The sequence below is a fragment of the Stegostoma tigrinum genome, chromosome 6 (assembly GCF_030684315.1).
Source record: "Stegostoma tigrinum isolate sSteTig4 chromosome 6, sSteTig4.hap1, whole genome shotgun sequence".
NCBI classification, from domain to species: domain Eukaryota; kingdom Metazoa; phylum Chordata; class Chondrichthyes; order Orectolobiformes; family Stegostomatidae; genus Stegostoma; species Stegostoma tigrinum.
In genome coordinates this window covers 27027405-27054833 of record NC_081359.1, presented here as the reverse complement: position 1 = coordinate 27054833, position 27429 = coordinate 27027405, and the positions used below count along the sequence as shown (strand labels likewise).

Below are 27429 nucleotides of genomic sequence, written 5' to 3'. Positions count from 1 at the left end.
GAAGGACAGCAAGATCCTGCAACAACAGGTTCACTCAGAGCACCTAGAGAGTGAATACTCCTCAAGAGTCATACAGCATGGAAACAGAGCCTTCAGTCCAAACAATTCACGCCGACAATGCTCCCAAACTAACTCAGTCCCACCCATCTCAGTACTCGCTTGGTCAATCTCCCTCCAAATGTCTTCTGTTCGTGCACTGATCCAAATGTCTTTTAAACATTGTAAAGCACCTGCATCCACCACTTTCTCTGGCAGTTCATTCCACAAACAAAATCACTTTCTGGGTAAAATAAAGTTGCCCCTCATGTTTTTTTTTAGAAAAGTAATTCTCCTCTCACTTTAAAAATATGCCCCCGGTTTAGAACTCCTCCAGCCTAGGGAAAAGACCCCCGTCATTCACTATGCTATGCCTCATAAACCTCAATAAGGTCATCCCTCAACCTTGTAGGCTCCAGTGAAAACAAGTCTCAGTCTTTCTAGTCTATTTTAATATCTCAAACCATCCTTTCCTGGCAACATCCTGGTAATTTTTTTTTCTGTATCCTCTCTAGTTTAATAATATCCTTCCTGTATCAGGGCAACCAAAACTGCACACAATACTTCAGAAGAGGCCTCACTAACTACCTGTACAACCTCAACATGATGTCCCAACTCCTATACTCAAAGGTCTTAGCAATGAAGGCAAGCGTGCTAAATGGCTTCTTAGCTAGCTGTGATGCAGATTCCAAACCTGTAGGTCACTTCAGTCTTCACAGTAGGCAGCTCAAGAAGTGCTCTCTTAAATCAGAATCTCAGTACTCAGCTGGATAACCAGGTGGCACACTTACAACTCAGACAATGCAGCAGGGCATTTCAAAGCTCTGAAACCACTGAAATTAATGTTGGGCACAGGATAGGATAAAGAGGGATTAAGCTACTGCCATCCTAGGCAAGGGAATGTAATCACCCGGTGACATGCTTACAAAGCAAATCCCCATTATAAATGGAGAACAAAAGAATTTAGAATGGACACATAAAAATGGTCAGAGAGAGTACATTAAATCAGGGAGTTAAATTATACTTGCTTGAATTATTGTAGTCCATAGACTCCATTTACATCAGCTCTGTGTACAAATGCCACAGTAGCTCAATTAGTTTAATAGATCAATAATATAAAGCTAAACAAATAGGGTAAACGTGAATCATATAGCAAGTACTGGAACATTAAAACACTTGAACTAACAACTAAATTGGTGGCAGGGAGTCAGTGAATACTGAAGTAATTCATTCAAGAAAATATGAACAAATTTAATGTTAGTGGAAGCCAACGGTTGACAAATGACAAAACAAAACAGAAAGGGTGCTTTTCATGGATACAATATCTTGGAAGTATGGGGAGGTCCTCAACAAGATTTCAGGAGGATAGAAAATAAATGACATTCAAAGCATTGATGAACTGAGACCAAGATTTTAACAGCAACCTAAGACCAGAAAGATTGAATGTATGTATAAAAGTGCAACAAGTAGATTTTACCAAGCATAAACATGAGATCATCAAGTCTGGGCCTAAAAAGGATTTGTTCAAAATAACGGAGGCTGAAAGAGTGTTTATTAAAATGTCATGAACAGTTATGGAAAATAATCAAAAAGGCTTATGGAAGTCTGACCTTTGCATTGAGAGGAATACAAAACTAGGAGTTGAAGCTATGTTTTAGCGCCACAAAGCCTATTCTAGACCATGCCTGGAGTTACAGCATAGAGATTTGCCCATTGGACTTATCTATTGGCCTTGGACAGAATGCAAATAATTTACTTAACAAGGAGGAAAGATATAAAAAGGATCCGAGGGAGCCAACATTTTCATGCAGAGGGTGGTGCAAGATGGAATAAGCTGTCAGAGGAAGTGGTGGAGGCAGGTACAATCACAAAATTTAAAAGGCATCTGAATGGGCATACACAAATAGAAAGGGTTTAGAGGGATGTGGGCCAAATGCTGTGAAATGAAACTAGGTCAGATTGGGATGCCTGGTGAGTGCAGATAGGTTCGACCAAAGCTTCTGTTTCTGTACTGTATGGCTCTATGACTATGACTGACTCAGTAAAACTCAAATCATCACAACTACAAGATGAAAAAGCGCTCTATCCCCAGTGCATTATTTTGCTATATAGTGTATGCAGTAGGTCAATATCACCTGATTCTCCAGTCCTCTCTTTCAACCTAATGATGAGCGTTTTGTTAAATCCTTAAATGGCCATTGCCTGTCAACATTCTCAAAGTATCTTGACTCATTATCAAGTGTTAAACATGCATAGCATTCGTCAAATTTATAAATCTTGAGGGATTTGAAAATAAAGTCAAAAACAGAATAAAATTTACCTTTCCATGACAGCAGCAAATCTAAAGCAGCAAATGTGACGATAAATAAAAGGAGGCTTGCTCAGAAACTGCTCTACAGCCTCAGTCTATTTCTCAGCAAGTTTAATTCAGTTAGTAATTAAACCACACTGTCCCAGGATTGAACAATGGTGAGCAATGCATTAGCTATCTCACTAAATGAACGTAACAGGGTTATATTAACAAATGATTCAAAGTCTCTAGATGAAGGATGATAATGTTCACAGGCCAGGAACATCTGCTGTTAAGTGTAGAGACCAGGGGTCAGGCTGTGTATCATCTTCCTGTGGCAAACAGGCTGCCAATGGATACTGACAAGGTTCATATCTGACTATCGATTGTGAAAGCATAGTACCCAGGAGACTGACCTACCACAACACAGGACGGTTTCTGTAATAACAGAGCAGAACAAAGTAAACATAAAACAAAGAATTCCAAATCATTTTCAAATATGTAAAAGCAAAATGTTGCAGATGCTGGCAATCTAAAATAAAAAGACACCAATTTACAGAAATACTCAATAGGCCATGCAACATCTGCACTGTGGTCCAATCATTTCAAATTGTGTTCCTGACAGAATATTTTTAACATGTTTTAGTCATGATGTACACATGATCTAACTACTGACATCCTGAATAAACTCGAGTATTACTGACTTCAGAGAGAACATAATATTAAAAAAAATGCCTGCTATGAACGGAATAACTGCAAATGATGATTTGGTATTAATACAGTTTATGTCTGTAAAATTATATCCCCAGAAAGCCAAAACTAAAATGTGTTTTTCTTCAAGAAAAGGAAATTACAGTTCTCTGCCATGACCACAATGTAGTACATAGCAGAGAGATCAATAATGAAAAAGAAAGGAAACTTCCAAAATAAGGAGAATACCTGGTCACAATCTAATTTGATTATAAGAACAATGAGTTGATACTGGTGAAACTTAAAGGAAACTAAGCGAGCTCAGACATACCCTCCTGTGAATCATCCATCTTTGCTTGTTGTGATACAAAACAGCTGTTTGGGTCAAATCAACATCGTACTAATTCTACCGCATAAACCCTTTTTTTGGGCTTGTGAACATCCACTAATAACAATGCTGGTGCACTGTACATGCAATTTACGAGAAACACTCAGAGCGATCATTGGTCGTTCTACAGATAACGTACAACATCAATGTACTCACATCATTGTATAATGCAAAATGTAAACGTGCAAGAACGTTAAAGCTTTTCTCTTTGTGAGAGGCTTGTGAAATCTTAACTATATTACCAGGCACTGTGATCGCTAGTGTATTATGTTCTCTTGAAATTTATCACTATTGTGCACAGTTCACAATGGGTCAGTAAACTAAAAAAAAAGTGGTGGCAGGGTCATTGAATATTTTTTGGTGGCCTGATTCCTAGTTAACAAGTGAGGCAAATGGTATCGGGGTATGCAGGAAAGAGAGATTGGAGGGCATAAGCAGATCATCCACAATCTTATTGAATGGCAAAGCAAGCTCAAGAAGCGGTATGGTCTACTCCTGCTCCTTGGAGGAAAGAACAGTCAAACCAGCAAATGATACATAATGATCCAATTCTTCTTGTAGGTGTTTAACAACTCCTCCACAGGACCTTTTCTCTCCCGTGTGATGATTTTCCAAAAAGGTCAAGTGCCCTATAATGTGCTTTAAGATGAAATGAGTTTCCATCCAGTGAATTAAGGCAGATATTTGCTGAGTGGGGATGCACTTCAACATCAAGTTCATATTCAAGAGTTGAGGCCACAGTCAGATCAGCCATTAAACTAAATAAAATGAAGAAGCAACCTCAAGTGGTCGTGTGGCCTACTCCTCCTCCAAGCTTTTTTAGGAGACCAGGAATGAAAAGCAAATATCACAGTCTTTCACAATGGCGAAGCTCTGATTGATGTGCGTACTGGCAAGAAGAAAATCCCGCTCGAATCCTAGGACTGGTGGAAATTGATACAATATAACGTAGACGTAAAATAAAAGACAGTGATACACGGAAATCAATGTATTGACGGAGTTCCATTTTGTAATATACTCAATGCCTTATTTGCCAGTGTTACTGTGATTTTCATTCTGTGTTAAATTGGCTGCCGTCCATTTTGCAAGTTATTAAAACTAACAACAATCCCACCTTTATTCAAAAAGGGTAAAAAACACATTTACAAAAGTGTCCAGTGGAAGTGCTCCAGAACTGATTGCCAGGAGTCGAACAGCACCACTGTCTCCCCTCTGTAGCTCCGGTAACTCACCTGGTTCATGACCTAGAAAAATCAAAGAAACAATAGATCAATCAGCACTAAAAGGGAATGACTGGTACATGCAATCTACAACGTTTATCCCAGCAGCATCGACTAGTCGTAGCTTTTAAACAAAATGCATACATCAGGGTTCGCTTCCAATGGTAACCAACGTTGACACTCCATTGCTATTTTCAGTTTGAAGCTTCTCCAACAAGCACTATACTTCTGCCTCTCCCCTTCCAGCTAGCCACGCTTCCGGCCAGAGAGAAAAAACCCGACCCTTTCGAAGGCAATCCTTGCAACTTGGAAGGAGGAGGTGAAGGAGAAAGCAAATGTCCAGCAGGGAATAAAACTCAGCGCACCATGAAAGTGATGCATGCAACAATTTAGAACTTCGGAGTAAGTTTGGAAAAAGGCTTGAATGGTTTAATGGTTCCTCATTAAGGAGAATGCAAGGCTTGATATAAAATGAGCAACTCCCTCATCGGTGCTAGTGGTACATGCGGTCAGAGGGCAGGGTTGAAACAAGAGCAGCCAATCACCAGGCGCCGAGCTCACGTTGCCCAATGGAACGTTGTAACTTTCATTCGGAACGAGGATACACTGAGGGGGCGGGGCCTGAGCTGAGAGTGGCGGAAGTGCTGCTGGACATGGCAGTTCCTCAAGTCCAACTGGGTACCCTCTGGGCTGGTGAGTGTTGCTATTTACCTCGGTGCGTGCCGAGGGTAGTGTATGTCTGAGTGATCCTGAACACGTTGCTGTTGTTTAATGCGAGTGTAAAATCGAAAGGAAGTCGTTTTTGTGTTCTGAAGGAGGGTCACTGGACCCGAAATGTTAACTTTGCTTTTCTTCCACAGATGCTGTTAGATCTGAGTCTTTCCAGCAATTTTTGTTTTTATTTCCGACTTACAGCATCCGCAGTCCTTTCAGTTTTCATGAATACTGTGTCACTACTTTTGATAGCAGTGCAATGCTTAAGCAGTTTTTTTTTTGTCACTTCATTTGCAGGTTTTGATAATGTTGTCGAAAGTGTCAGCAAACTACCCCAAGATTTGTTTGCAGAGGTGGTAAGTGAGAGTTCAAGTGAAATTTTGATATCACAAAGGAGGTGAGAGGTTTGCTGTAAAGTTGAAATGCCCTGTGGGACCGTTTTTTATTTTGTAGTGAGAGAATGTTGTTGCAGATAAATTTAACTAGCTTTCAACACATCTCTCTGATTTTGTTTGTTAATCGGGATATATTTCTAGTACCCAAGCTTGTGTAACTGACTGGGCAGTGCCCTGTTAATTGTGAAAACTAAATTTCTTTCAACAAAGGTATGTGAACAAAGTGCTAATGTAGGTTTTTGTCATGTCCCAAAAGTGGGAGAAAAATCATATTTCACAACTGTGGCAAAGTTTTTGATTTATTTTGACAGAATTGAGAATTGTTCTTGTGCAGTGAGATGCCACTGTGTCTGCACTGGCTCATTATGATTTGATGTTATTTTGTAATTCTGCACATTGGATGATTATTTGAATAAAAACAATGCTGTCTTGAATTCTTCAGTTGAACCTGCCTGCACCATACTTCTGAGCAGTGCATTCCATGCCCTACCTACTTTGTGTGTGGAAAAAGTTCTATTCTCTCTTTGTATTTGTTTCTATTACAAAACACTTCTAAACCTGTGTGTTTTCTGTCATGATCATTTTATGACCAAGAATAGTATTTCCATGTCTGTTTCTGTCCAGACGTATCATGATTTTGAAATCTTTTATCATTTCTCCTCTTGGCCTTCTCTCCAAGAATTGAGTTCCAAGTTCTCCATACAAGTGAAGCTTTTTATCCCTGGAGCCTCTTCTGCATTCCTGCCGTTTGCATTCCCATTCTCCCTGAAGTGTGTTGTGCAGAACTGTACACCATACTCTCTCTTGTAAGCAACCTCCATGCTTTTGCACTCTGAATACTTGATAAACTAGTTTTCCACTGTCCTGCTACTTATCATGATTTGTGTGCATATACACACTCTGATGTCTGCACCCGTATGCCCTTTAAGATAGTATCCTTTATTTTATGCTGTCTTCCCACCAAAAGATATCTTATCTCTTTTCTCTGCAGTGATCTTCATTTGCCACCTATCTGCTGACTCACCGCCAGTTAATGTTCTTTTGCAGTCCTGCGATGTTAACTGTAAAAGTTGGGCAATGCTTTGTAGTTTTGAATCATCTGCAGACTTCAGAATGGTCTCAAGACACCAACGCCTAGATTATTAATGTTCTTCAGGAAAAGCAAAGGTCCAAGTACTAATCCTTGGAGAACTACACTGCAAACCATTTCCAGGCATGAAAAAATATCCACTAATCATTTCTATTTGTTTCCTGTCACTTGGCCAACTTTTATCATCTTGTTGATATTTTCCCTTTTATTCAATGAGATCTGACTTTGCGCTCAAGCCTGTCAAATGGTATTGTATTAAATGCCATCTTTTGGAAGTACATGTACACCTCATCTGCAGTATTACCATTACCTACCCTAGCTTTTACTCTTATTTTGAGGATAAAGAAACATTTTTTTTCTTAATTAACTCATCCCTATGACTATTAGTTCTATTGCAATATTGTTTTTAGAAGTCTCAACGCCACCAATGTTAGAGCCATTGGTCTGTAATTGCTGGACCTATTCTTACACTGTTCTTCAACGGAGGGTGTATGTTTATAATTGTCCTCTGTCTCTCCTACTGAGTCTAAGGATGACTGCAAACTTATGACTAATGCCTCCGCACTTGCCATTCTCTCTCTCTTGTTTTGGTATTCATGGATGCTTCTCATTCAGTCCTGGAGCCTTGCCAGCTTTAAGTACAGAAGCTTTATCCAATGTTAACCTCATTATCAAGTTTGAGCCTTTCTGGTGAATTTAAGCCCCTGTCACCATGGCCTGGATGGTAGTATAGACCAATGCAAAGCATCCATTTCACACCTCAACCCTACCTCCACTTTCATGTATAAATCTGCTTACTGATCCTTGATTGGTTCTACAACTACTTTCACTGTCTACAGAAGACTTTGCAGTTATGTTAGCTACTAGTCTCTTTACATATCCTAGCTTTGCTTCTCTTAGTTGTTTTATCCACCACCTTTTTTTTTGAACCTTCTATGCTCAGGCAAGTTCTCAATTGTATTTTCCACTTTATGCCTGTCATAAGCACTTTTTTCTCCTCTTTAATCTTAATTTCTATCTCACTTTTTCATCTAGACGTCTCTGGAATTGTTTGCCTTACGAATTCCCTCAAAAGAGAAGGCTCTTTTCTGGATCTGAACCAGCTGCTACTTGAAGGTAGCTCATTATTCAACCACAGCTTTTCCTGCCAACATTTGACTCCAGTCTATTCAGCCCATCTCCATTCTTGTACCACTGAAGTCAGCTTTCCTACCAATTTTTTTTCAAATCAGCCTCTAGATTTATAAATTTGATGAATGCTATGCATGTTTAACACTTGATAACGAGTCAAGATACTTTGAGAGTGTTGACAGGCAATGGCCATTAAGGATTCAACTAAACTCTGATCATCAGGCTGAAAGAGACGACTGGAGAATCAGATGATATTGACCCACTGATTATGCTATGTAGAAAAATAATGCAATAGGGATAGAACGTTTCTTTTCATCTTGTACTTGTGGTGATTTGAGTTTTACTCTGAGTCCGTAATGTACAGAAAAAGATGCTTTGATCAAATTTGTCTGTACCCATCAGGAATCCCAATCTGATCTAAATCCATTTGCCAGCTTCTGGTCCATATCCCTCTCAACCCTCCCAATTCACACAAAAATCCAGATGCCTTGTAATACATTGTAACTGTACCTGCCTCCACCACACCTTCTGGCAGCTCCTGGATTGCGCATTGTTCTTTTCTACCTGTAATCACTGTTTAACTTCGTTTTGAAAAATCATGTTGAGCAATACCTCCTGCCTCCGAATGGGCACATTCCTGTAGAAAATTCTCCTTAACACAATTCAGGGACACTTTGATCCCCTTTGCCCTTTTACACTGCCAGTATGCCAGCTTAATTTGGGTAATTAACATTCCCCATTATAACTTGTATAATTCTGACATGGGATATGGGCATTTAGGCCAGCACTCAATGCCCAGAGGATAGTTGAGACTCAACCACACTACTACGGGCCTTGACTCACGTGTAGGCCAGGCCAGATAAGGATCGTTCTTTGCTTCCCTGAAGGACATGAGTGAACCAGATGGGCTTTTCCGACAATCAACAATGATCCCAGGGTCAGCATTAGACTCTTAATTCCACATTTTTTATTGAATTCAAATTCCACTATCTGCCATTATGGAGTTTGATCCCTGGTCCCCAGCACATTGTGTCGGGCTCTGGTTTAATGGTCTAGCAACAATGCCACTAGGCTATTGCTTTTCCCATAAGTCTCCGATATTCCGTAACTTCCTTACGTGTTTGTTCCTCCACATCATTCTTCTTAGTTGGCCTATGGATTTAGTTAAACAAAGTGCGATTACAATCTATTGGCCTTGGACAGAATGCAAATAATTTATGTAACTAGACGGGAAAGAGTTAAAAAGGATCTGAAGGGTCAACAATTTTATGCAGTGCGGTGCATGTATAGAACAAGCTGCCAGAAGGTGTGGTGGAGGCAGGTGCAGTTACAATGTCTTACAAGGCATCTGGATGGGTGTGTGAATTGGGAGGGCTTAGAGGGATATGGACGAGAAGCTGGCAAATGGATTTAGATCAGATTGGGATTCCTGATGGGTACGGACAAGTTTGATCACTGTGTCTGTTTCTGTACAGTATGGACTCCGAGTAAAACTCAAATCATCACATGTACAAGATGAAAAGTAAAGTTCTACCCCTATTGCATTATTTTTCTACATAGCGTAATCAGTGGGTCAATATTCTCCAGTCGTCTCTTTCAGCCTGATGATCAGAGTTTAGTTGAATGCTTAATGGCCGTTGCCTGTCAACATTCTCAAAGTATCTTGACTCATTAGCGTTTGTCAAATTTATAAATCCTGAGGGATTTGAAAATAAGGCCAAAAACAGAACAAAATTTACCTTTCCGGGACAGAAATATGTATAGCAGCAAATATGACTGTCAATAAAAGTAGACTTTCTGTAAACATTTGCAAGGCAAAATTACTCTAACTGCTCTGTTGCATCCACCTATATCTCAGCAAGTAGTTAGTAACTAAACCACACCATCCCAGGATTGAACAATGGTGATTGATGCATTAGCTGTCTCTCTAAATGGACGTAACAGGGTTATATTAACAAATGATTCAAAGTCTCTAGATGAAGGATGATAATGTTCGCAGTCCAGGAACATCAGCTGTAAGTGTAGAGACCAGGGGTCAGGCTGTGTATCATCATCCAATGGACACTGACAAGGTTCACATCTGACCATCGACTGTGCAAACATAGTACCCAGGACACTGACCTACCACAACACAGGAGGGTTTCTATAATAACAGAGTAGAACAAAGTAAACATAAAACAAAGAATTCCAAATTATTTTCAAATATATAAAAGCAAAATGCTGCAGATGCTGGCAATCCAAAACAAAGATACCAATTTATGGAAATACTCAATAAGCCGAACAACATCTGCATTGTTGTCCAATTGTTTCAAATTGTTAGTGAGTTTTGAGAAGATTTGTACTCAGGTTGAGTTTCTGGATGTGAGTTTGCTTGCTGAGCTGGAAGGTTAGTTTTTGGACGTTTCGTCACCATTCTAGGTAACATCATCAGCGAGCCTCTGATGAAGCGCTGGTGTTATGTTTATGTTCTTAAATAGAAAGTGGAACTGAAGCGCTGGTGTTATGTCCCGCTTTCTATTTAAGAACATAAACATTGAAGCGCTGGTGTTATGTTTATGTTCTTAAATAGAAAGCGGGACATAACACCAGCGCTTCAGTTCCACTTTCTATTTAAGAACATAAACATAACACCAGCGCTTCATCGGAGGCTCGCTGATGATGTTACCTAGAATGGTGACGAAACGTCCAAAAACTAACCTTCCAGCTCAGCAAGCAAACTCGCATCCAGTTTCAAATTGTTTCAGACAGAATATTTTTAACATTTTGAGGCCAGGATGTACATTAGACAAACCGCAGACATCCTGAATAAACCCCTTAAGTATTACTGACTTCAGGTAGAACGCAATAAAAAAAATCAATGCCTGATATGAACTCAAAACTGTAAGTGATGATTTAGTATTAAAGTTTACATCTGTAAAATTATATTCCCAAAAAGCCAAAACTAAAATGTGGTGATTTCTTCTTTCAGAAAAGGAAATTACAGTCTCAGCCATTCCCACAATGTAGTACGTAGTAGTGAGGGGAGGGGAAGAAACCTCCAAAATAAGGAGATCACCTGTTCATAATCTAATTTGATCAGTTGATAATGGTGAGGCTTAAAAGAAACTGAGTTCAGCCATACTTTTCTGTGAATCATCCATCTTACTTAGTGATATAAAACAGCTCTTTGGGTCAAATCAACATCATACTAATGCCACTGCATTAACCGCTTTTGGGCTTTTGAACATCATTAACAATGCTGATGCATTGTACGTGTAATTCACACGAAACACTTGGAGTGATCATTGGTCATTTTATAGATAATGGGCAACATCCATGTACTCTCCTCATTGTACAATGTAAATGTGCCAAAATATTAAAGCATTTCCCTTTGTGAAAGGCTTGTGAAATCATTAATTATATTAGCAGGCATTATGTGATATAATGCCAGAGTACTGTGTTCTCTTGAAATTTATCACTATTGTGCACACAGTTCACAACAGGTCAGTAAACTAACAGTGGTGGAGGCAGGGTCATTGAATATTTTTAGGTTGACTGATTCTTAGCTAACAAGTGAGGCAAATGGTATCAGGGGTATGCAGGAAAGAGGAGTTGAGGGCACAAGCAGATCATCCACAATCTTAAAGCCTGCTTTGCCATTCATAACAGTATAGCGATAATAGCACGAGGCCATTGCCTCTCCCAGTGGTCTCCAATATTCTGTAATTTCTTGCATGTTTGTTCCTCCATGTCATTCTTATTAGTTAGCCTATGGGCTCCATTAAACAATATCACATTCCTTACCTCTAGGCAAACGGATCTGTCCTTTACCCTTCTGAGATTTTCTCTGTTTCCACTATTGTAATGCTACTCTTAATCAACGCCAGCACTCTTCTTTTCTACCTTCCCTATAATTCTTGAACACGCTGAAACCAGGTGTATTTAACATCTAGTGATAATGGGAACTGCAGATGCTGGAGAATCCAAGATAATAAAATGTGAGGCTGGATGAACACAGCAGGCCCAGCAGCATCTCGGGAGCACAAAAGCTGACGTTTCGGGCCTAGACCCTTCATCAGAGGGATGATGGAGGGTCGAGGCTCGAAACGTCAGCTTTTGTGCTCCTGAGATGCTGCTGGGCCTGCTGTGTTCATCCAGCCTCACATTTTATTATCTTGTATTTAACATCTAGTCCTGCCCTTTCTTTAACCTGGTCTTTGTTAGTTTCATGACACCATTCCCTCCACATGGCAGTCTTCATATGTAACTTAACTGCCTTAGTGCACTGTACAGTGTATTCACATACATGCAGTGTAACCTGGATGTTTTTATTTAGCTTAAATTTAACTTCTTCTCCTGACCCTACTATTGTTTGAATGTTTTCGCAAAAAGTAGATTGTAGTATTGTTTGGAGGAGGTGACAGATATAACAATTAGAGCTACTATTTACAAAAGGGAATGCAATCACCTGAAGGAATTTGGACAGATGAGAGGGAAATGATTTAATTATAACAGCATGTTATTTAAATATCTTTTCAATTTAAGAATGTGTGTTCATCTCTCTTATTTTTTTCTTTTATTTTTAAATCTGATGAATTGACTATAATCAGTGTAGCATGGGCAGTAACAAATAGTTTCCAGTTTCTGTATTCTTGTGTTTTTAATATACATGTTTGTTCAATTCATAACAGTGCCAACAGATTATGTTATACCTACAATGCAAAATCCCTGGTGTGAATACACTTGAACTGGTTGAAGTAAGTTGTTGAATTAGTGATTTAAATACTCACTCAGTGGTTTCATTTGCTTTTTTGCCCTGTTCATATATGGTTTTGTTTGAACCTTGCACAATAGAGACTTCAAGCTGCTGGTGTTGAACTGGATTTTGAAGCTACCAAGGAGTTAGTTCATGTTATCTCCTTGTTTTTCAGGTAGCAAACATTTATAATATTTCTGTGTTTGTGTTTTGAAATGATTCAGATTGTAAACTTGATTCTGTAAGAAATACATTTTTAAAGTTAAGTGTCACCACTTCACCTGGATTGAATGATCCATAGTCAATATAACAACAGTGCTTGGAAAAATGTTTAGCAACTGAAATGACTAGTTAAATATTTCAAGGGTAAAATTTTGAGAATCATTTCTATTGTATGTAATTGTAAACTGCCCCTTACTGGATATTAACTGTAATGCACTACAGCTTTCAGATCAAAATAAGATTTGTCTAATTTGATTCGGCTTTCACTTTTGAATACCATGCAAGCAAACTAAATTATCTGCCTCTTTCAGGAAGTAGTGTAAAAGCATTTAGTCAGAAAAGAAAATTTAAACTGTGCTGTTTTCAGACCCTTTGGTCCAACTCGTTCACACCAACCAGACATTCTAATCAGGTTCTGTACCATTTACCAGTGTTTAGCCCTTATTTCTCTAAACCCTTCCAGTTCATATTGCACACGCAGATGCCTTTTAAGTGGTGTAATTGTACCCACTTCCAACACTTCCTCTCAGCTTGTTCCATACGTTCATAAAAAGTTGATTCTCAGGTCCTTTCTTAAACCTTTCCCTTCTCAAGGAAAAAGACCTTGGCTATTCACCCAATCCATGCCTCTTGTGATTTTTTTTAAACCCCCTATAAGCTCGCACCTCAGCCTCCGACACTCCGGGGAAAGAAGCCCCAACCCCTCTGCAGTCAAATCGGCCAGTCCTGGCAACATCCTCGCAACTTGTTTCCTCCATACAACCTCAACTTTTTTTTCCTTGCAACTCTTCCACCTGCACCCTCTCAGTTAACAACTCCCTTCCTAGAGAAGGGAGACCGGAATTGTATGCAGATTTCTAAAAGTGACCTCACCAATGTCCTGCACATGCTGCAACATGATGTCCCAATTCCTATACTCAATGCACTGACCAATGAAGGCAGCTGTGCCACACGCTGCCTTCAGCACCCGATCTACCTGCAACTCCACTTTCAAAGAGCAATGAGCCCACACCTCGAAGGTCTCTTTGGTCGCCAACAATCCCCAGGGCCTACCATGATCTGTATAAGTCCTGCCCTGGTTTGTCTTGGCAAAATGTAACACCTCACATTTATCTGAATTAAACTCTATCTGCTACTCCTCTGTCCTTTGGCCCATCTGATCAAGGTCCCATTGTACTCTGAGGTAACCTTCTTCACGGTCCACTGCACCTCCAATTTTACTGTCATCTGCAAACTAAGCAACCATGCCTCCTATACACGTACATGCAGATAATTTGTATGAAATGACAAAAAAACAGTGGACCCATCACCAATCCTTCCAGCACGCCACCGGTGAGAGGTCTTCTACCTCTGTCTCCTACCTTCAAGCCAGTCTTGTATCCAATTGGCTAGCACCTCCTGGATTCCATGTGATCTAACCTTGCTGACCAGTTTCCATGTGGAACCTTGTCAAACGCTTTGCTGGAGTCCATATGTGACATCCACTGCTTTGCCACCTTCAATAATCTTGACACCTCTTCAAAAAAACTCCTGTTAATGAGACAGGATGTCCCATACACACAACCTTTGCTGACCATCCCTAATCCGTCCTTGCCCTTCCAAATATATGTAAATCCTTTCCCTCAGGATTTCCTTCAACTTACCCACCGCTGATGTCAGGCTCACTGGTGTGTAGTTCCCTGGTTTTTCCTTACCTCCTTTCTTATACAATGGCACCATATTAGTTAATCTTCAGTCTTCCAGCACATCACCCATGGCTGTTGATGATGCTAATCGCTCCATAAGGACCCCAACAATGTCTTCCCAAGCTTCCTACAAAGTTCTGGGAAACACCCAACCAGGTCCTGGGCATTTATCTGCCTTTATACATTATAAGACCTCCAACACCACTACTTCTGTAGTATGAACACTCTTCAAGACATCACTATTTATTTCCCAAGTTCCCTCACTTTTATGTCCTTCTCCACTGTAAATACTGACATAAAATATTTGTTTAATATCTCACCCTTTGGTTCCACACAGACGGCCTTGTTAATCTGTAAGGGGCCCTATTCTCTCTCGTTATTCTTTTGTCCTTAATGTGTTTACAGAATCTCTTTAAATTCTACCTAACTGTATATTTGCGAAACCTATCTCACGTCCCCTTTTTTCTGCTGTATAACTATAATGTGATTCTTAACCAAGAACACCACCCCACTTCAGTTTACCCTCCCCACCATTCTCCTCTAACATCAATACTCCAGATTCTTAAGTCACCAGTCCTACCGCTCCCTGAACCATGTTTCTGTAATAGCTATGATATTCCAGTCCCTTGTTCCCATCCATGCACTAAGTTCATCTTAGTTGCCTTTTAGACATCTTATTGAAATAAATACAGTTTAGTATCAGTTTTACCTTGTTCTCTGCTAAACTGTTGCCTGCCTTGACTGTTTAACTTGATCCCCTTAATCTCCTGTGCCAGCCTCCGCCTTTTATCTTTTTCTGTGTTTGGGCTCTCAAATAAAACACACCCCGTGCAGATACTCCTCTCTCTCTCTCACTCTCTCTGAAATGTTCAAATTCTCCGTGATCTCCCACCTCTGCTGGATGAGCACATCACTACTAAAGACCACTTCTGCACCTTTAACAATTTACAGACCCAGAAAATACCTACAAACAAAGAGCACACTTTGTGCTAGCGCTAAGTTCTGAGCTTCCTTGCTGCTCTTGGATAACTTAATGACAATCCTTGATATTAAAAGTCAATCAAGTGACCAATCTTGGTACATATGTAACAAAGCTGAGCACTGGAAGATGCCCAAAAACAAAGAGCAGCTCTATCAGTCACGATACTCTTCCTTCCACCATTTTTATACCTTTTTATAATGTAACATTGCAGCTGGCCAGTTTGTTTTAGAAATGAAATTTCTTTGGGATTTATTTTGCTGTGCACCTGGTGGGTTATTTTGTTGTCTGAATGTAAGTAAGTCAAAACATTCCACCCCAGTCCCACTTAATATTTCTCCAATCTCTATGCTTGTGGATTAAAAATTGTGAATGCATGTTTAAAAAAAAAGTTTTCAGGGCGGTTTTTCTGTCATTCCCCACCCCCCCCCCCCACCCCCACCTCTATGGAAGGTGGAAATTGCAGTGCCAGTTGCTACCCAAATAGCTTTTTCTGAAGATGTTGAGAGTGAGCTACTGTTTCAATCAACTGAATGGCTTGCTTAGCCATTTCAAAGGGCACTTAAGAATTAACCGCATTGCTGTGGGTCTGAGTCTTTTACAAGTCAGACCAGGTAGGAATGGCAGACTTTCTTCCCTAAAACAGTGTAATTGAACCAGATGAATTTTAATATTTGGTTTTGGAGACATGAATGCTCAAGTTATGTTTGAGCTGATATTAACTTGTCTGGAGACATCAGAAACCATGAAATTTTAATATTAAGGAAACACATCATTCCAAATCACCTTGTTTGTAAACAGATGTAAGTAAGTGAAATCCAAATCCTTGTTCTTGGTCTAGAAACAAGTCACTGTTCTTATTTTTAAAAACCTTTATTAGACTAGCTCACTTTTCACTTCTGCTTTCAACTGCAATTGCCACTGAGGTAATTTACTACAGTGGGCTAACCTGAACACAGTTGTTACATGTTCGTGGAGTGAGCCTGTACTTCCTGCTGTATAGTGATGTGCAAAACGTTAGGGGTTTTTTAAAACTCTTCAGCTAGAACAGGAACAGGGGTGCATGTGGAGTGAACTAGCCCCCCTCACGTTGAATTCCTTTGGCCCCATAAGTTACCATGTTTCTCCTCCATTTTGTCTCTTGTGGTTTGATCGGCCCTTAATATTGGCTATAGAATTTTAAAATCTAAAATGCACATAAGACATGCTGCAATATGCCTTGCTTCAGCAAAATCTGGCTCCAAGTCTCATTCTTAAACCAAAACGTCACTTAGGAGAAAGTTCACAAAATCGCTAGCTCCACTTCCTCTGGTGCTTATCCCCTTGAATGCATGTGTGCTATTCAGTTCAACTAGTCCCTGTTGTAACAAGCTACGCATGGTGTAAGTGGAGTTTTCTGGAATTTCCTTTTGCATTCATTAATGTTAGTCTTTTATACCTAGGGAAAAGTGGTGTTCACCTTGCAATGTATCAAATGCAAACACACTCTCTGGCCAATGACAATTGCTTCTTCTGGCCTCTGTCTTTTGTATTTTAACACTGACTAATGAGCACAGAAGGAATGTATGAGGCACCAGCAAACCTTCCTGCTTCTTTCTCTCTTGGCAGGACAGCCGCACAGAATAACATGTCCACTGAAGAACTCATTGCAAAGCTAGCAGATAGCAACAGTAAGTGGTCAAAGCAAATGCTTCAAGTTATTCGGCATGTGTGGACTGAACAGGGCAAACTAATTACAACACCGGAAGATGCCAAGCACATGCTCACTGTGGGACAGGTGAGATGGCCCAATGCTTGTAATTTTATTTTGAAGCTTTAAGTTGTGTACGTTTGCATCTGTTATTTAATCCGTTCTGTTACTTCAAGGTGTGTAGCAGCAACTTTTATTCTTTGGCATTTTTTTTGAGCTTCGAACAGACGCCACAATGTTAGAACCATAAGAGACCATTAAGTCTCAAGAAGTGTAAGGCTCGCGTTCATTTAGGACTTTTCATTGCCCCTTTTATTGATGTGAACTTCCATTTCTGGTTTGCTGATTTGTTTTCAGCATCATTGGTTTTGCTGTAGTTACTCTGAAGTCTGGCTGGCTGACTTTTTTTTAATAATCTGTAGATGCATTGTAAGGTGACTGAGAGCAGATAGATAGATAGAAACAGTGCAGCCTAGACTAATTCTAAAATGCATTTAATCAGGATTTGCAATACATGCACAATGTATGATGTTTATAAAAGTGCAATGCATGTTTGCTTGTTTTTTTTACCAGCTTGTGGATTTGAAATGGAAACTGGGAATGGCAGTCAGTTCTGATAGCTGCAGATCCCTCAACCACCCCTACGTGACCATGATGCTGAAAGTAGCCAACCCCTCGGGAGAGATCATCAGCAGATCATTCGAAATGACCATTCCACAATTTCAGGTCAGTAACCTGAGGAAGAAACGAGAACATTGCACACAATCTTTTGTTTAATGCTGGGAAACTGTCTGTCTGTGTTTTTTGGTTAATAAAATGTGAGGCTGGATGAACACAGCAGGCCAAGCAGCATCTCAAGTGTTTTTTACTTTCTTGCAGCAAAACAATGTCTTGTAAATCTGTCTGTGTTCTTAGTATCATTTTATCTCCAGGTGTTTTTAACCACCTTCTCACAATCACTAAGACTATCTACTCCCTCCTCCCTATAATACCTGTCCTGCCTTATCCCCTCTGCTGAAACCTTCATCCATGCATTTGTTACCTCTTGGCTTAATTTATTCCAATGTACTCCTACAGAATCTCCCACGTTACACCCTCTGAATCTGAGATCATCCAAAACTAATACCCATGTCTCTACTCGCGCCAAGTCCTGTTCACCCCGTGTCTCCTGACTTGCGTTAGTTTCCAGTTAAGCTTTGATTTTAAAATTCTCGCCCTGCTCTTCAAATCCTGTGTTCTTGCCCAACCTTATCTCTGGAATCAGCTCCAATATAGCAACATATTCTTCCAATTCTGGCCTCTGAGCAGTTGTTGTTATAATTGTTCTGCTTTTGGTAATCATGCCTTCACTTTCCTGGGCCTAGTCTCTGGAATTTCCCCCTTTTTGATCTCTAACTCTCCTCTAACCCTGGAGGTGCTCCTATCCCTTTGACCAAGCCCTTTGTTTCTTTAGTTGAGATTATATTCCCTACAGTGTGGAAACAAGCCCTTCGGCCCAACAAGTCCACACCACCCCTTGAAGCATCCCTCTATAACCCACAGACCCCTGAACTCTATGGGCAATTTAGCATGGCCAATCCACCTAGCCTACACATCTTTAGACTGTGGGAGGAAACCGGAGGAAACCCACGCAGACATGGGGAGAATGTGCAAACTCCACACGGGCAGTCGCCCGAGGCTGGAATTGAACCCAGGTCCCTGGTGCTGTGAGGCTGCAGTGCTAACCACTGAGCCACCGTGCTGCCCCGTCTTTGTTGTTTGTTTGTATTTTTTGGGCATCATCTTATCTAGTAATGCTCTTTATGGCTCCATGTTGGATTTTCCTTCATGACACTCAAGTTGTCAGTGTTGTGAGGTATAATAAAAGAAGATGGACAAAAGAAGATGGTGTACTCATCAGGGCCCTTGTTCTCTGTCCTTAATGATCTAGTGAGCTGAATAGAGAAGATGACTCTCCCTTGAAAATGTCAAATCTAAAGACATTTTGTTCTTGTCTCTCTTTTTTTTAATTCATTCACATGATCTGGATATCACTGGCTGGGCCAGCATTTAAGCCCATCTCTAATTGCCTTTTTTGAGAAAGTGCCTTTTCATGAAGCAGCAGTCAACCATTTTGCTGTGGGTCTGGAGTTACATAGAGACCAAGGCAAGACAACTGATTTCCTTCAGTAAATGACCTTTTATTGAGCCAGGTGGGATTTTAACAATCTGCCAGCTCCAACATTGCCTATTATTAGTATATGCTTTCTATTCCAAATTTGTTTAATAAACTGCAATCAAACCCATAGATTCCCACATTGGGGTTTGAACTCCTATCCATTTTGGATAATTAGTCCAGGCCCCTGGGTTTCTGGTCCCATTTCATAACTACTGTACCAACTGCAAGCCTCAAAGCTGGAAGAATGTGTTTTGTGAGTAGATAGTGAGAAGTGAGGTCTTCTCCTCTTCCCTTCTCCTCCTCCCCCTCCCTCCTCCTCCTCCACACACCCCCACCCCCCCCGGGTAACGGCATGATGGAAAAAGAGGCGAGTTTCCAAGGAAACTAAAGTACATGAAGGAGTAAGGTATATGGTATGATGTGGTTTAGACTAAGAGAGATGTTGGTCATACCTCTGGACAAGTAACCCAAGCTAATTCTGTGGGGATATGAGTTCATTTTCAACCATTCCACTGTCAGTCAAAAGAAAGAAACTATGTATAAGGCAGCAATGGTGATGGTGACTACAATTCCAATTCACCAACGGGAAGGATGTCTCCATCTTTATCCTTTTTTGGCCTGGATGTGACTCCAAACCTGCAGCAGTGTGGTGTACCCTGGGTAAGCTATGGAGGCAGCATAGTTTGATTTGGGAATTGAACAGCACTCTTGTCCCATGAAGAAATTAGCAGCCTTCTGTGGAGCATTAACAAATTGAGGTACGTCTGCTGTAAATTCTGTGTCAGAGATTGCTGAAGCTAAAAGTTGGGGAGGAAAAGAATATCTCAACTGATTAATCACTGAACAAATTGACCCCAGCAACAGGTTCTGTTGGAAGCAGACAAAACTGAACTTGCGGGTTGAGAAACTATACCTATCCCTGCCTGGTATTGTCCTCCCAAATAACTTTATTTTTGGCTTTTCACAGAATTTTTCGAAGCAATTCCGGGAAGTGGCGACTGTCCTTGAAATGGTGTGAGGCCTACATCTGGTCCGAATCCCTCAATAATCCTAGATTTCCATCAGGCTCCGAAGCAGAGGAAGAGACAGTCCCTCAAGTGGAAAGAACTGCATTCTGTTTTGATATACATATTTGAAAAATGTAAATTTTCCCCTAATTATTTTTTGATTGACTATTAATAAATGCCCTACTGTTGTTGTGAAGTGGAGATACTGTGGCCAGAGGAGGATGAAACACTGCCATGTGTTGCATGGAAAAATTTAAGTGGAGACCTCGCTTTACAAAGGTGGGCCAGGGGTTATATTTTAAAAATAAAATTCTGCAAGGCACTGTTACAGCAGATCATGAAAAATGAGTGAGTTCTGTTTGTAGAAAAGATGTCAGCAAGCCACCAGTGTGTGAAGTGGCTGTGTAGCTTTAGATTAGATTCCCTACAGTGTGGAAATAGGCCCTACGGCCCAACAAGTTTACACTGCCCCTTGAAGCATCCCACCCAGACCCATCCCCTATAACCCACACATACCTGAACACTATGGGCAATTTAGCATGGCCGATCCACCTAGCCTGCACGTCTTTGGAGTGCGGGAGGAAACCGGAGCAAACCCACACAGACACAGGCTGAATGTACAGACTCCACACAGACAGTCACCCAAAGTTGGAATTGAACCCGGGTCCCTGGTGCTATGAGGCTGCAGTGCTAACCACTGAGCCACCGTGCCATGTTTAACCTCTGAAATGAAATTGAATCTGCCTCATCTTGGATGAGTATCTCCATTGCGCCAGCCCTCAGTCTCCAATGAAATGAGTCTGGTTGGGAGTTGGTTCACCGCATACAACCAGGGCTGACTGTGGCTGCGGCATAGATTAAGTTGGCACTAAGTAGTTTGGAAAATAATCAGATTGTGTTTTGTTCTTTGTTCCTTTTTGAGATTGAAAATTTAAAGGGGTGGTAGGGTGGGATTTGGTTGTCCATAACACACCCTGTGTCAGAAGGCTGAGTAGCCTTGCAATGTCTGAATTCCCACAGTAAACCATGCATGCCCAATGGTTAGTGTTGGGGTCACTTTTGGAAAAGTAGCAATGGTGAATACTGTTGTGATCACTGTCACACACACACACACACCTCTCACCCTAAGCCCCTGCAAATAGGTTGAAAACTGTTGAGTTGCCACAAGTCTACTGACAAAAATAAACTTGTGTTTTATGTGGCACCTTTTCAATGTTGTAGAATAGCCCAAGGTGCCCCACAAGCAAATAATCAGCCCAAAAAAAACTAACACCAAGCCACACAAAGGGATGTTAAAATCTTGTCTTTGAGATGTGGAAGGAGGAAGAAAAATCTTTAGATTCACCTCTTCCACGCACCATCTTGTTTCCCATCTCAACACTGTGATAGATTTACAGGAATTTATTAGAAAGTTGTCATGTTTCCAGTGTAGAAGTCAGCCTTTCGTCGTGGTATAACAATACTTTTGCTCTCTATCCCTGGCATGTGGCCATGTCCTTTGGTTTAAACATTCCTGAACTAGTATCATAGTGAAGGAAGAGGCCATTCAGTCCATTGCATCTGCACTGACTGGTTCAAGTCCCACCTGCTCCAGAGTTGTATAATAATAGGTCTGAACAAGTTGATTGGGGAAAAATAGGTCAGTGACCTAATTAGTTCAGTACTTTTGCAGCTTGTACCCTGGCCTTCAGACATTTTCTAATTAACTTATTCAGAGATCTTATTACAGCTCTCTGGAGCAAGTGAGATATGAACCTGAGACTCCTGGTCAGAGGTAGGGAACATTATATTTTAAATGGAATTGATTGTTTTATCATAGTAGAGCACAGTAATTCCTGGATTCCAGAAAAATGTTGGTGTGAACCATTTAGATGCTTTTTTTTTGCTTAAGTTCTTTCTATAGTTTGCTGAGTCCAGCAAGTTTGTCTCCAACTTTAAATATCTCACAAAGATAGGGTTAAGTCTGAAATGTCAACAATGTTACTCCTATACACGCTGTTTCAGCTAACCACATCTGTATAATCTTTAGTATTCTGCTCTCCCTCAAGTATTTACCTTGAGTTGATGCTGCAGAGCTCCAATCCCTCATCTTAATGATGCTTATTAACAAAGAAAACATGGAATGAGAACTTCATATTAAATGGATGAGTCATGTATATATACAAATGTGATATGCCTTATAATTATGGGAGCTTACACCAAGCAAGTTGTAAATAGAAATAGGCAGAATAATTTTGTTGATCTTTTGAGTGCAACATCACTCTTGAAAAGTGACATAAAATGGCCTTTTCTGAAGTAACGCCAAGCAGATATTCACTTTATATTTGCTGGTTTTGTTACTGGATGTTGTTCGTAGTGAGGGAAATGCACATCACTTTTAAGCTCACAAAGCTCAGGGCAGACTAAAGCAGATGGATCCAACTAACAAGCATGTTCTCACTGCTGCTGTCAAATGGCCTGTGATCTCATGCAGTTCAGAATGGTGCTGCCCTATGAGAGGAAAGAAAATGTTTGTCCAATCTTTACATTTTTGGAAGCTACTAGTGATGAAGATGATCTACCAGTGACAATGCATTCCAGTGGATTAAAACTATGTAATCTGGTGTCTCTTTCTTATCTAATGGTTCCAGATGTTTATATCCCTCACTGAACATGATTCATTACCAGAATGTATTACTTCATGCAATCAATGGACTTTACAGAATTGAAAATGAAACTGTTTGCTTAGCTTTGATCAGTTGAACAACATCTCCCCCTTTTGGACTATCTTGGTTATTTTGGTATGTCAGTGGCCCTTTTAATAAGGCTTGTTGCAAAGACGTCAGTTTCTCCGACTTGTTTGTGTTCTTCAGCTGCCAGAGCTTCTAATCTCCATACCTTGGACTGTGCCTTTTTCTTTCTATCCATTGCTTAAATATTAAGTTTAAAAGCTGTGAGGTATTATGCAACTGTAGTTCTAATTTGTCTGCAGTGTTTGGCTTTGTGAAACTTTCTCTTGGCTACAATGTCAAATGAGGTGCATTGCTATTACCACGAACACCTTTGTGGCATGTTGGGAGGTGTGTGTGTGTGTGTGTGTGTGTGTGTAGTTAGTTTCAATGCAGTCTTTTTGTTTTGCTGTACTTGTATCATTGTACTCCATTTAAGTCTGATCTCTGTTTTGAATCCTTTGGCTGAGTTGTTACTTTTTATCTGAGAACATTGCACTATTTTTGTTCCAATTTCATAAAATAGCAAAATAAACTGTTTTAGTGATGTCCTACAGGCAGTTTCATTTTTCAGAATTAATTTATCCTTACCCACGTGCTTAGTGGTATTTTAATATTCACAGTAGCATTGACAGCAGTGCCAAATGCGCGCTAATTTTCTTGTATTTCTACACGACAGGCAGTATTGATAACACCTTCAAAAATCTGCAACCTTAACACCTAGAAGGATGTGCAAACTACAGCAAGTTTCCCGCAAAGTCTCTCACCATTGCGGCTTGGAACGATATTGTTTTCCTTTCCGGTTGCTAGGTATAAATGCTGGGACTCTCTTCCCAACAGCTCTCTGGGTGTAGCTAGGTTCAGGAACACAGCTCACTACCTTCTCAGGCTACTTTGGAATTTTAATAAATACTGACCGAGCTGTTGATGATTAACATCTCATGAATTAATAAAATATACTGACCTAAAGATTAAAACTGAGTACTGATCTGAGACATGCAGCCTAGCCTTCCTGTGATTCCCATTACTGATTTAGCTTTTAATTGTAGATTTTATTAATGAGTTTAAATGCAGTGACTTTTTTAAGTGAAGTGGATGAACAGTCCCGTTTGCGTGTGTGCGCGTCAGATGGGATCTTGGTACTCGCAGTGGTACGGGTATGTGCGTTTTTAACACCATTCTGAGTGTTTTGTGGGTGTCAGCAAATCTCAAAAAGAGAATCCAACCTGTAACATCGAGAAAGCTTTTACAATGCTATATTTTATTCACTTTCCTATAATCCGCAAATCTAGAGATCTTTTACGTATTGTACACAATTTATACAATGACAAGAACAGTTCAATTTTGAAAGATGATAATCATTGAAACAATTACACTGATTTATACCAGCTCAGGAGATATGACACTTTTAGCCATTGTAATAACAGTAGAATCTCATTTGATATTGACAAGTGAAAGCTCCACACTACCAATCACTTTAGATCTGCCTATGAAATGTGGGTACTAAAACGTTTGCTAAAAATTCTATGTGCAGGTGATAAGCCAAATTACGTAGCTATTGAAATTACGAGAACACAACAAATTTTGGAAAGTAACACTCTCAGATTTTGTCTGTGATCAATTTAAACCCTGTTTGCTGTTTGTGATCAATGGTTTTGTATGGAAGAGGTGGGTTTTCTTCACCATGTTCCAATTTAATTTCAGTAACAAGCTTTTCAGTTCTTTCAAAATAAAATTAGTGTGACAATAAATAATATTAGATTTAACATGCAACATCTCACACTTGGGGAATTATACTTCAATTTGAAGTTGCAAAGAGCAGAGAAATATAAATAATTCACAAATGTGAATAAAAATGCAATTTGGAGGTGTTCAGATTCTTTAAACATGGTACTTCAGGATTGAAGCTTTTTACTACAAGTATTTTCTTTTCCCCTTTCTTTCCAGGAGGCATTAACGTATTGCTCAGGTACAGTTGCAGGGTTCCATTATCCTGTTAAAGTAGCTATTTTTTTTTACTGAGGAAGGCAAATGCAATGTTAGTATTCATTTCAAGAGGACGAGAATACAAGATCAGAGATGTATTACTGAGGCTGTTTAAGATCCTGGTTAGACTGCATTTAGTGCATTGTGATCAGTTTTGGGCCCTGAATCTAAGGAAGGATGTGCTGGTGTTGGAGAACGTCCACAGGAGGACTACAAAGAATGGTTCCAGGGAAGAAGGGCTTGTCATATGAGGAGTCATTGAGAACCCTGGGTCTGGACGGGGTGGAATTTAGAAGGATGAGGGGAAATCTCATTGAAACTTACAGAATATAGAGAGGCCTAGATATACTTGACGTAGAACAGATACTTCCACTGGTAGGAGAGACTGGGACCCAAGGGCACAGTTTCAGTGAAAGGGTGACCTTTTAGAATGGAGATAAGAAGAAATGGCTTCAGCCAGAGGGTTGCTAATCTGTGAAACGTGTTACCACAGAAAGCTGTGGCAACTAAGCTATAGTTATACAACACAGAAACTGACTCTTGGATCCAACTTGTCCATACCGACCAGATATCTATCCCATTTGCCAACATTTGGCCCATATCCCTGTAAAACCCTTTCCATTGTACCCATCTAGGGTGCCGTTTAAGTGTTGTAATTGTACCAGCTTCCCAATTTCCTACTCCTACTGCCCTAGCACTCCTCGAAGGATTCACGTGATCCCAGCAGTCTATGTAGATCCGACAAATGCCTCCTTGATTTTCTTGCCCAGAGCCTCACTTTCTCTAGTCATCCAGCATTCCCTACATTTGCCCTTCACACAAACAGGAACGTACTCTGAAGTCTTGTTATCCAATTTTTGAAGGCCTCCCACTTTCCAACCATCTCTTTACTTGCAAACAGCCTGCCCCAGCCAACTTTTGAAAGTTCATGCCTAATACCATCACAATTGACTGAAAATCCAATTTAGAGCTGTAACTTTTAGATCAGGCCTATGCTTATCCATAACTACTTTAAAACTGGTAAAAATTATGATCACTTAACACAAAGTGCTCCACCATGGACACTTCAGTCATTTGCTATGGCTTATTTCCAAACAGAAGGTTAAGTTTTGCTCCTTCTCTCGTAGGTGCATTCACATATTCAATAAGAAAATTTTCTTGTACACCCTTAAATTCCTCTCTTTCCAAGCTCTTCCAACTATAGCTGTCCCAGCCTGTTTGGAAATTTAAAATCCCCTAACTTTATAACCCTCGTGTTCTTCTGATACCCAAGGTCTTCTTACATATTTGCTTCTCAATTTCCCACTGACTGTTGGGATATCTGGCCAATTAGGTGATTATCCCTCTCTTACTTCTCAGTTCCAACCACATAACTTCACTGGCTGTTCTCCCCCGAAGTTCAACCATAATGTTATCCTTAACCAAAAATGCCACTCACACTCCTCTTTTCTGCACCCCTACATCCTTCCTGTAGCAATAATACATTAAGCTGCCAGTCCTGCTCCTCCCTGAGCCACGTTTCTGTAATAGCTATGGTATCCCAGGCCCACATTCCCAACCATGCCTATGTTCATCTGCCTTACCTGTCAGGCTTCTTACATTGAAATAAATTCAGTTTAATTTATCAGTCTTACCTCATTCTCTGCCATGCTCTTGCCTGCCTTACAATACCCTGCCGAACCCCTCTTACTAGTTTAAAGCCTCCTGGTAGCACTAGCAAATCTCCCCACCAGGATATTGGTCCCCTTCCCATTCAGGGAGAACCTGTCCTTCTTAGACTGGCCACTTCTACCCCAGAAGAGACCCCAATATTTCAAAATATGAATCCTTGCCTTTACACCAGGTCCTTAACCACACATTCATCTGCTTATCCTCCTATTCCTACTTAGCACAGGAAGTAATCTGGACATTACCAGCCTTTCGGACCTACGTTTTAACCTCTTGCCTAGTATTGTATATTTTCTCTGCAGAACCCTGTCCCTTTCTCTATCTATCTTGTTGGTGCCAACATGCGCAACAACCTCCTGCTGGCCACTCCCCCCTTTCAGAATATTCTTCCTTGACCTTGGCAACCAGTGAAGAAAGTCCCCTATCACAGTTGATTGCATGCAATCTCATTATACATACCATTCTTTACAACAGAGCTGGTCACGGTACCAAAAAGAGGGCTGGCAGTACTATACTCCCCCAAGAGTTCATCACCCTCTACAGTGCCCAAAACAGCATACTTGTTGGAGGTAGGGATAGCCACAGGAGATTCCTGCACTACCTACCTACCTCTCCTACCTTTCCTAGCGGTAACCCA

General features: G+C 40.4%; 2 protein-coding genes across 4 annotated transcripts in view; one reads left to right on the top strand and one right to left on the bottom strand.

Moving 5' to 3' along the window:
- Positions 1-4899, bottom strand: part of uchl3 (ubiquitin carboxyl-terminal esterase L3 (ubiquitin thiolesterase)) — a 53946-nt gene extending 49047 nt beyond the window's left edge. Inside the window, exons 1-2 of one of the 2 annotated variants that reach the window (XM_059646493.1) lie at positions 4769-4899; positions 4519-4648 (exon numbers count right to left, since the gene is read on the bottom strand). The gene's annotated coding sequence lies outside the window, so the exon portion shown is untranslated. The remainder of the gene's footprint in view (positions 1-4518; positions 4649-4768) is intronic. The other variant, XM_059646494.1, reaches the window with a different exon arrangement.
- A 294-nt stretch (positions 4900-5193) lies between these two features.
- Positions 5194-22588, top strand: commd6 (COMM domain containing 6). 2 transcript variants are annotated; one of them, XM_048532963.2, is made up of 8 exons: positions 5259-5317; positions 5636-5694; positions 7859-7939; positions 12625-12690; positions 12788-12864; positions 17184-17352; positions 17839-17991; positions 20391-22588. In XM_048532963.2, exons 4-8 carry the CDS (start codon positions 12637-12639, stop codon positions 20439-20441), a joined length of 504 nt encoding a protein of 167 aa, XP_048388920.1. In that variant the 5' UTR covers positions 5259-5317; positions 5636-5694; positions 7859-7939; positions 12625-12636; the 3' UTR covers positions 20442-22588. The 2 variants fall into 2 exon arrangements, with proteins under 2 accessions (XP_048388919.2, XP_048388920.1); XM_048532962.2 differs by lacking the exon at positions 7859-7939 and having other exon boundaries at positions 5194-5317.
- The last annotated feature ends 4841 nt before the right edge of the window (positions 22589-27429 follow it).